Source organism: Corvus brachyrhynchos, unplaced genomic scaffold (genome assembly GCF_000691975.1).
Source record: "Corvus brachyrhynchos isolate BGI_N302 unplaced genomic scaffold, ASM69197v1 scaffold167, whole genome shotgun sequence".
Lineage (NCBI taxonomy): Eukaryota > Metazoa > Chordata > Aves > Passeriformes > Corvidae > Corvus > Corvus brachyrhynchos.
Window position 1 is genome coordinate 2,775,993 of NW_008239547.1, and position 10,180 is coordinate 2,786,172.

At 40.6% G+C, this 10,180-nt stretch overlaps 1 protein-coding gene across 1 annotated transcript in view; it reads left to right on the plus strand.

Annotated features, from left to right (window-relative positions):
* Window positions 1-10,180, plus strand: part of GPR158 (G protein-coupled receptor 158) — a 193,376-nt gene that overhangs the window by 164,993 nt on the left and 18,203 nt on the right. Inside the window, exon 7 of the mRNA XM_017741540.1 lies at window positions 3,006-3,244. Coding sequence (XP_017597029.1) covers window positions 3,006-3,244 — 239 coding nt within the window. The remainder of the gene's footprint in view (window positions 1-3,005; window positions 3,245-10,180) is intronic.

A 10,180-nucleotide genomic window follows, 5' to 3' on the forward strand; every position in this document is an offset into this window, starting at 1 on the left:
GAATTGTAATGCTGAGGGTAATAGTATGGATGCTGGTTGTTCTGTGCCAGTTGGCTTCCGTGCCAGGAACAACCCAGGGCATATTTAATTTCCTAGTATCAGTGCAGCCCACCAGCCCCATTTCTTGCCTTCCTGTAAGAATTCTCTCTCATTTGTTCAATAGCTAGTTTGACCCAATATAGAGATATTGAACTGAGTAAAAAAGGGGGGCTTGATCATTGTCTGTCCAGAAATCAGGACAAGGATTTGAATCAAGAACTCCTGTTTTCTGATAGAGGGTACCAGTAATCAAACACTATGTGTTTGCTGAGGCAGTTTGGTCTCATACTGCAACAATTCAACTTTTTTACAGTGAACTTTGATTGTATGAGTGAGAGGTACAGGAAGGATAATGACCCTCCAGTCTGGTGAGAAGGCGTGCCCTTGGGAGAGGAAGTCTTGGGCACTTGTCTCTGCTTTGATACATGTTCAATAATACATAGAAGATGAGAGCAGACCGAGCATGTAAGTCCGTGCTGAGGTGGTGAGCAATTCTTTGGATTCACATTGTGACAGGAGGATGAGGGAGTTGCAACTTGGGAGCTTGTGTTCTGCTTGACTGCTTTTATACCACAACCTCTGAAAATGAGATTTGCACCATTACTAATGTAACCCAACTTCACAGCTTTTCAGAAAAAGAATGTTTGAAAAAAGAAGCATAAATGCTGGCTTACTTGTAAGCCTATGTGTCCAAGGTAGAAATGATTGTGGTGGGGGATGCTTATTTTTGTGAAAAAGAGGAGAAAAAAAGAAATGTGATTTTATCCACATTGGAGGGGGTTTGACTGCTGTACTGCAAAATATTATTTGTTTCACTGTGCTTAGGTAAATAATGTAACAGCAGCCCACAGAAACTCTCCCTTAGAAAGCTGTTAATGAACTAGTACTGGAAAAAAATCTAATGGGTTCTGCCTTATTATGCCCATAAAAGGCTCACATGTTGACTTTCAATAGAATCATCAAGAATTGACTTTGGAGCCAAAATACAAGAAGTTTCTAATAGTTCTCAGCTGGTTTGTGGTATTTCTCTAACAATTAAACATTCATAAGAATGTACGATGAGATTTTTTCTCAAATGACAAACTATAGCTGTGAAATTTTCCAGTTCCTTACAAAAAGAATACATTTTTCTTCCCTTCAGAGAAGCTGACTATTGACCAGCATTCAGAATAGGGAGAAGGGAAGCCTTTGCTTTCTGATTTTTATTGTTTAGAAAATGAGAGTTCACCAGTGCTGCCCGGGAACAGTAGTGCTGTAGCTGAGCAATGCAGAGGGATGTGGCCTGCCTTGCCTTTCTGTCTCTCCTGGCTGAAGTCTTTGGGAGTCTGTTTCCAACATAAGGCACTTAGCATCTGTAAAGCGAGAGCAGAACATCCATCAAACATGGAAAGATCAAAAACTGTGACTCCCTGTAGAGTAACTGTTGGGGGGAAAACAGCTGAATAATGTTGGACATATTCAGATCTCTGACTTCACCTAATGCACACTGGGAAGGCTGTGTTTGTAGTCAAATGCTGATTCATTTTTATGGATGCAGAAAAGCTTTTGTGCTTCTGCCTTTAAAGACACTGCTCTATTAGTTGTTTGAGAGGCAACACTAGTTGATTCTGCCTTCTCTCAGACAAATATAAGCATAAATGTTAATCTGAAGTGTGGTTTTGTATTGCTGAAAAGGCAGGCCTGGTTGTAGGCCAATGTCTTGGGAGGTGGTGTGGTGCTTGGTACACTGAAATAACTTAAGAGCTGACAATGGCATTTAAAAACTCAACTTTAGGAAAAAAATAATCAAGATCCTGAAACTTCAGTGATAATTTGTCCCTTCACGGATATCAACATTGGACATGCTCATGCTCAGGAGTCAGGAACCACCATGATTTTGAAAACAAAATCACTGAAACAGCTTACCTCTTCAATTTGAAAGACTCCTCACCCCAGTCTCTAAAACAGCCTTTAAACTTCTGCTGATCTGCTTCTAAAGGTCTGGGTACATAAAAACTTCCGTGATAGCCTTTCCTCAGTGCTCATCCTTGGTAGCTGAACAGGGCCAAGGCAGGAGCACTGCAATGCTCCCAGAAGATGCTTCTGGCAGATCCCATGCTACAGGCAGCACAGAGAGATATTTTGTGCTACATGAAGAATCAAACTACTCCTTCTTCCCAAGGGGATTTCCTCAAAGTTTGGTTGTTCTCATGCTCCCAGGAGGACCTTTTTCTGCATTAGCAGGTGGTGATGGATAGAAAATGCAGGTGATATTTGCTTGAACAGTTCCTGGTGGGAGTAAACTTATCCCAATAATAAGTGCAATTATTTTTAAAGTGAGTGTTACATGTTCAGTAGCTGTTATGTGGTGTAAGTGCTTGACGTGTGGTGTGGCTTTTCTTATGATGGTTCTGTCCTAGCTCAAAAAACATGTTGTTTCCTCTAAACAAATCAAACCCCATTTAATTAGCAAAGTGCCTTCCACAGTGATTTCTATGATGAATAGGTTATTGTCTCAGCAGCATCAAACTCAGTGGGAAAAATATCTAAGAAGTGTTAATTTGTTCTCTGGAAATAGCAGGATTAGGGGTGAGCATCATTTTTGACAGCATCAAAACAATAAAATCTCACATACATGGTTGCTGTTTTATGGAAATGACCTTTTGTCTTTTAAAGACAGAAGTCTTCCACTGGGAGATGAAATGTACAAAACAGCTTGACAACACAGCCTGTAAATGTGTGTCTCTAACATAAGCATAGCTAATATTTTCTATTATTGCTGTATAACACTCTCTGGGCAGCAATCAGTTCAATTTAAATATGATTAATATGAAAGTAATAATGTTCCAAACTTCACTCTTGTACATACTGTCAGAGGAAAGACTGTTGATTTTTTAAAAATAATCTGATACTGAAATAAAATGAAAGTCTAATTCCTGCGACACTGCTAGTGCTCTTCTTAATTCTGCACTGTTTGAATTTTTCAGGGTTTTGAAGGTATTTCTGTCCCGAACGGCTCAGCGTATTCCGTATATGACAGGTGGGAGAGTGATGAGGATGCTGTCTGTTATTCTTCTGGTAGTCTTTTGGTTTCTCATTGGCTGGACTTCTGCAATAACCCAAAATTTGGAGAGAAACATTCCACTCATTGGTCAAGGGCAAACATCTGACCATCTGATCTTCAATATGTGCCTCATAGACCGTTGGGATTACATGATGGCTGTTGGTATGTTAATTTTCTAGCTTATCTTTAATTTCTAAAATAAAGCTTGGTTGCCTTTTAATTTTTCTTCTTTTAGAATATCTTAAAGTTTTGTCAGACTGCCTAATATCATGTGCAAACTTATATGGAAGTAAAATATCGGCATATATGTTTTTTAAATGGGCTGAGAAGTAAAACAAAATATGCTGACACTTCTATGACTTTCAAAGGTTTGTAACTTGGATTGTAGTAACAAAGTGATGGGTGCTCAAGACAGTTCATCTTTGAAGGCAGAAGGAAGAACTAGCTCTTCTACTATTGAAGGTCTTCAATAGTTCTTCCACTATTGAAATGAGAAATTGTGGCTAGTTTAATGAAGGCTTTTTGATTGTACACCACAGAACTGGGCAGAGGTCTTGTGTGATGAGGGAAAGAACTTCCAAGACTGCTCATTCATAACCTTACAGAAATTCAAATCAAAGTACAGGGAATAGGAAATGAACATCAAATGCGCCAGCTTGATGTACTTGTTAGATGTGCATGGAAAAGGCAGGAACTAAAAAATGACACCCTGCAGAAGTCATATAAAGGAGAGAAAAGATTAGTTTTTGTTTCCTTAACTCCATAGCAAACAGTGGGTTCCCCATGCCAGGGTTCAGCTAAACGGTGTAATGTGCTTTCTCCCACGGCCTCACAGCTTCAGTGCTTCCACCTAGAGCCAGTGTTTCTTGTACAGCCCAGGCCAGCCACCCACTGTCTCAAATATATCAGTGTTTTGAAATCGGAAATAAATTCTTACTTTTCTGCCCTTTCCCTGCTTCTCCCATGGACATCCCACTGACAGAGCTCTGCTACTGAGGATTAGGGAGAGGTAATGATGGCTTCTCTGCATGAGAGTGCAGATGAGATGGACAGAAGTGTTTTCTCTGAGCGTAGTGTACAGAAAGTCAGCGTATGACAAAACACTGCTGCCAGATTCACTGATTGCTCCAAGGTGACCCTGTGCTCCACTTTTCTCTCCTTTGTGTAAGATCTCAGAGACCGTCAGGCACAGGGGTACCCCATCTGTCAATGTGCTCACTGGTAAACCACACAGAGAGGAGTAGAAAGGAGCACATTTTGAAATGCATCTCGATTTGGGTCCCTCTGGAGGGTGTACTTTGCAGTAGTGGAATACTAGTGTTGCCAGAGATGTTGTAAAATTAACAAAAAAGAATTAAATGTGAAACACTTGATGATGTCATCTGCACTAACGCATTTTGGATCAAAACTTTGGTGCATTCGACAGTGTAGTTTTATTAATATTTTGATAGTGGAGGTTTTTGCATAATGGTAACAAATGTTTTTAGCCTCTGGATTTTGTAATTCTGGTGGTGTAGTGATTCACAATTCAGATCTTCATACCCAATTATGATCAATTGTCTCTTTTGGCAAGAAATTACATCAGTTGCTGTCTGCACAGTTTTGAAAAAAAGTAAGGATTGTTTTTTTTAAGGTATACTTACATTTTGAAGATTTTTTAATGTTTTTCAAAATACACTCAGGGGTAGTAGAAGCAAAGTGAGCGCTTGAGCCTGAAAAATCAGGCAGAATTTATTTTGTTCAGTCACTTTATCTTCTTACCCACGCTACCTCATAAACAGAATTATGCAAGTCTTCAGTAAACTATGCAGTCATATTAGTGGTACCAGGAGATGTGCACTTACAAGACTGTAGTAATGTGTGGTCTATATATATATTTATATATGTGTATGTGTGTGTGCATGTGTACTTCAAGATTTTTATTGCTAATAGCAGCTTGATAAGCTTACAGTCAATAGGAACTAGTCCCAGAATTAGATACTTCATCTCAGAAATGTGTCAGAAGTGATGTCCTTAACACAGAACTCCTTTTATTCCTGTGGCAGCAGCCTTGCAAGATATAATATGTAATAAATTAATCGATAGGTTCTGCTATTTGATTTCAAATGCTAAAATAAAAATGGTGGATGGTAATTTATAAAAGACTTGTTATTTCATTTCATTTAGTCAGGCACAGTATTTTATGTAAATCTAGTGAGTGTTTTGCGATATATTCTGTCACTTGTAGCCCTTGCTGGAATGCCCCCCTATTTCACTCGGCTGTCAACACTTCACTGAAATGTGGACAGGGAATTTTCAAGGTCACTGATTAGTGAAGTGAGAATTAACAAGGCTCTGCTAGAAAGTTGTAATGAGATGAATCCTTTATGCTACCAGAGGTTATTGGAATTGGGATTTATGAAGCATTTTCCATACTAATCATACTACTTAGAGTCTATCTCCGGAGACTTTTATTGCAGTGAATGTTTTATATTTACATTTCCATTAAGTTTAAGAGGATGCTCTCTGTGAGAGAAGAGGGACTTAGACACAATGGTTATCACCATTTCTAGCATTGCCTCTGTACTCTGTGATATGCTGATGAGAACAATTAGCATTCAGTAAATCTTATTTTATCTACATAATATAATGTAAGTTAGTGTCTATTTCCTTAGGGTTTGTAAGTTAGTGTGTATTTTCCTTAGGATTGTTTACTTGTGGGTAGCTTATTTGTTACTTCCCTATATTCTTTTATTTCCTTTGTGTTAGTTTCTGCATCCCTTTCAAAGTCGGGGCATCTGTCTCATTGACAAGCCATGGCATGGTTGACAATCTGAGATTGCAGAGAAAGACCTGAGGCCTTGAAAACACTCACCCACAAAGCCTTTTTGCTATGGCCTGAATATATTCTACACCACTACCTGTCACCGTCAGATTGTGACTTAGAAAAAAACTCCAAGTGATAAACTTCTGGTACCTAAGGGCCTGCAGTGTCGCAAATCAAACTATTATTCTTTATCCTGAGGGGAAAACATCCCGTAAGCGTAACAGATAGTGGCACAGGATTTAAAAGAGCTTCCCAGAAATTGTGAAAAGAGACAATATAATAAGTTTAATGAACAAAGCCCCAGGGAGGAGACAAAGGCAGGCAGAGAGATAAACATGCACAAACACAAACAAAAAGCAGAGGTGAAATCTTGACAGGTAGATGTTCCTGACTTCAGCAGGGCCAGTTTTGCCCAGAATAGATAGGGCAAGATTTTTTAAAATCCCCTTTGCCTTCTGTGTGTGTTTTTCAGTTTTTATTTAGACCAGAAGTGAATGACAGGTATTAAGTAAGCACAGGGAGATGTTTTTCCCCTGCATCTGTTTGATTTCTGGCTGGAAGGAGCAGTGCTACTCCACTGCGCTGAGCTGCTGCCATGGGCCACACATCCATAGGTCATGCTTTGGGTCTTGGCATCAGGATTGTTTCAAATATGAAGCTTCCTCATGATTACTGCATGCTCTCAGCCAGGAGAAGGAACAAAGTGAGTATTTTGGACTGTTGCCAGAAGAACTCCCTCCCACTGTTCATTTGTTGATATTTAACATATATAATCTTTGTATCTAAAGAGGGCATGAGGTGTCAGGACAGGCTCTGACAAATTTGGCATTAAGACTGCCTGTACAGTTTTGAGCTAGGGCATTGCAATACATCCTTATGAGGCCCTGTATTAAATTTTCTACAGGCCTTCTGCTGCATTCAATGAATGAGTGATTATTATTTCTTTTTTGTTATCCCCATTTGATGTGGCCCTATGCCATATTTGGGATGTGTTGTTCAGAGCATGCAATGAATAAAGAACTGTTCGTTTCCAAATGGGCTTTTTAAAACATGTTCCTCTTAGCATCAATGTGCAAAGATTAAAGCCAAAATTATCTATTTTTGCTGTCTGTCTTGAGACATTGAGGGACTGGTTTTTCAGAGTACTGTTTATAGCCTCCTCTGTGGAAAGCACAACCAGGAGATGCTTAGAATTCAGCACTGGTGTGGATCTGGCTTCATTTCTCACATTAGATACTTAAAAAATGTATAATGTAAAAGTAGTGATCACTTGAGAAAAGCTTATTCTAAGTGATAAGGCCAGGGCTGTATAAAATGTTTGCAGCAGAAAGAGGAAAAGAAGACTGTTTTACAAAGTACCTTCAGCTCTGTCCCTTTTGTGCCCGTAAACCACTCCTCCTGCCACCATGTATACCTCTTTCACAGTCCTTCCACAGTCCGCATCGCCGGCACTGTGTGCGGTTTATGGCACTCATCGCTAGGATAAGGTAAATCTGGAAGAGTATGGGGGACAGCACCAAAGATGGGGAGTGCTGCTGGAACCCCCAGGTTCAGCATTTGAGTTGCATTACCCCCTGTAGTAACATTGCTGTTTCTTGTTACCTGCTACGTGATAAGTGAAATCCCATACCCTTTACTTAGGCATGGTTTCTACAAAATATTTCTGTTCAGGAAACCATGTTAGTGTTGTCTGAGCCACGTGTTTATGTATTGGTGAATGCCATATTTAGTTGCTTCTGCAAGTCACCTGTGGTTTGGGAGAGGCTGGAAGGCGCTCTGGCTTCCTTTTGTCTTTGCACTGCTCTTTTTGGAGTCCTCTAGTGGCACTGCTCCAAATCTTTCCAGCACTTCAAGTACTTTTGACACCATTAGCATTTGCTTGCATCCTCTTTAAGATGTGAGAGAAGAGGCCCCACACTTAGCCAGTTTTTAGCTGATCCTGTTCTCCCTCTTTCATCCACAAGCAAGTGAAGAGGATGATGGGGCACATGGAGACAAGAAGAATGTCCAGCTGACTTTAATAACAACAATGAACTATGGAAGTCAGGAGGCAGGGCAGCATATCTGAGTAGAGGAATTAAAAAATGCTTGAGTACAAGGGCTAAAAGAAGTGCAGAAATGAGGGGAGCTCCTAGAGACCCGAGCACTGGCATGTGTTTATTGCAGTGAGACTCCTAGGTGTGTTGCTTGCACTTAAGTCAGTGGATATGTCTCCATTGCCAGAAAAAGCTATCTCTAGGGCACCCTGAAGCCATGGGACCCACAGACCATGGTCAGCATGTCCCTTGAATTACTTTGAGTGGACCTGCAAGGCGGTCTTGTGACGGTGTGGGGGACAGAGTATGCTATGCCTCCCACCAGCCCAAGGGCCCCAGTCACCTTTCTCAGCCTTCACAGCCACAGGCCATGGAAGTTCTGGGAGGCAAAAAAGTCTGAATCTGGCACCGTCAATTCCTTTACCACACATAGGTCTCTTTATTGCTGTGCATAGCTAATTAAAATGATGCTGAGATATGGTGGGAGAGACAGATAAACCTCTGGTAATTTATAATTTGCTAGGAATAACTCTAATAACTCTAAAGACTTGTAATCACAGTTCATTGAAATATATGAAAATCCTTTCAGTTGAAGAAAAAAGCTTCTCCTATGACATGGTGCAACTCTCCAGGTGGGAGATTGGGCACAGCGATGCAGAAAGAGATTGCGTTGGCTGGCAACACAGGAGCAATCGAGGACACAGTTTTTTTCCAGTTTTAAAATGGTGCATGTTCAGCTCCAGCTGGCACCCTGAGTGAATGAATGGATGGAAGAGCTGTGCTTCCAGATCCATAGCTCACTTTATTTCAGTAAACGGGATTTAAAATATAGTGAGGTGGTCGAGAAATAGATGAGTTGTCGTAGCTGTGTTATGGATGTAAGTACAGTGGAAATCAGTAATTTGAGTTTAAAACCTGGGGAAATAATGGTATAACTGTTGGAATGGTACTATTTTACAAACAGTCTAGAGTTCGGAACACCAAGGGAACGTAGTCAAGTCACAGCTTTTTTTAATGTCACCATCTCTGGGGATCAGTGGCCTGGTTTTGGCATATGATGGTGCTTTTTAAACAAGTAAGTGTGGTCAGACATAAAGCTTCATAGAGAATCATGAAAATGGGCTTTAATCTTTCAGGGCTGTCTTTGCAAGTAGCTTCTGGACAACAGAGTGCCAGCGAGCACAGGAATGGGTGTCCTGGCTCCAGGGAGCCCACAGCCATCTTCACCGAGGGGCTGGCATGAAGAAGAGAATGTAGAGAAAGGCATTTCTGCCAGGGTAGGAGGGCTGAGAAGCAACCAGGAAAGTCTAAAATAATTCACTTTCCTCTCCTGACCATGGCAGGAAGGAAACCCACAGTTTAGGACTTAAGCTCTTTACAAATATGGGTAAATTTATTTCCACCGTCATTGTGCAATGGGGGTGGCATTACCCCCATTTTACACAGGCAGAGCTGAGGCACAGTGAGATTAGGGTTATATGGTCCATTTAATCCGGGTGTCCATATTGCACCGCCTTTGGCTCAGTTACAGAGCTTAGTCAAATGTATTTGTAACATTATGTATGGTCTCACTGGCTACAAATACAGCCCTGCATGCTTATTTTTGCTGCAAATCTCAGCAGAAATGCATCTTTGGCACCCAAATAGCAAGAAAAATACTCCTACCTCTGCAAAAAATTATCACCTCTGCAAAGTTTGGATTGAATGGGGACCTGAAGTTGGGGCTTTTTTCATATTCATAGGAGCTTGAGGCACAAGCAGAGTTAGAAGTCAGTTGTGCATGTGTGCTAGACCACCTTTCCCTCTTGCAGTCTTTCCTCTCATTCACTAGACATCTAAATGTCATTTGCAAAAAATTGCAGAGCTTTCTTCATTAGGCAGCCTTGATTTATCCCTGGAAATGCTCTGTCACATGCATTAAATGAGTCTGGTCTCTTAAGACATTATATATTTAGCTGAAGTTGATATATGCAAAAGAGAGCAAGTTAGGGCTGCATGTGTGGTATTTTTATTTGAGTGCTGTGTGGCTTTTAGACAACAAAGCTGTAGAAGTAAGGGTGAAGTACTTTGCTGAGGCCTCTGAGAAGAGTTGGTATGAAAGCCATGTTCCAAGGTGCATTTTCACATTTCTTGATTTTTCATGTTTCCTTATATGAGTCTCAATGACTTCTTCAAATCTCTAAAGAGAGGACAGTAACTTTGGTCACTGCTCTCAGTTTGTCATATTTTGCTCTCTAGTTCAGTGCAGTCAGGTGG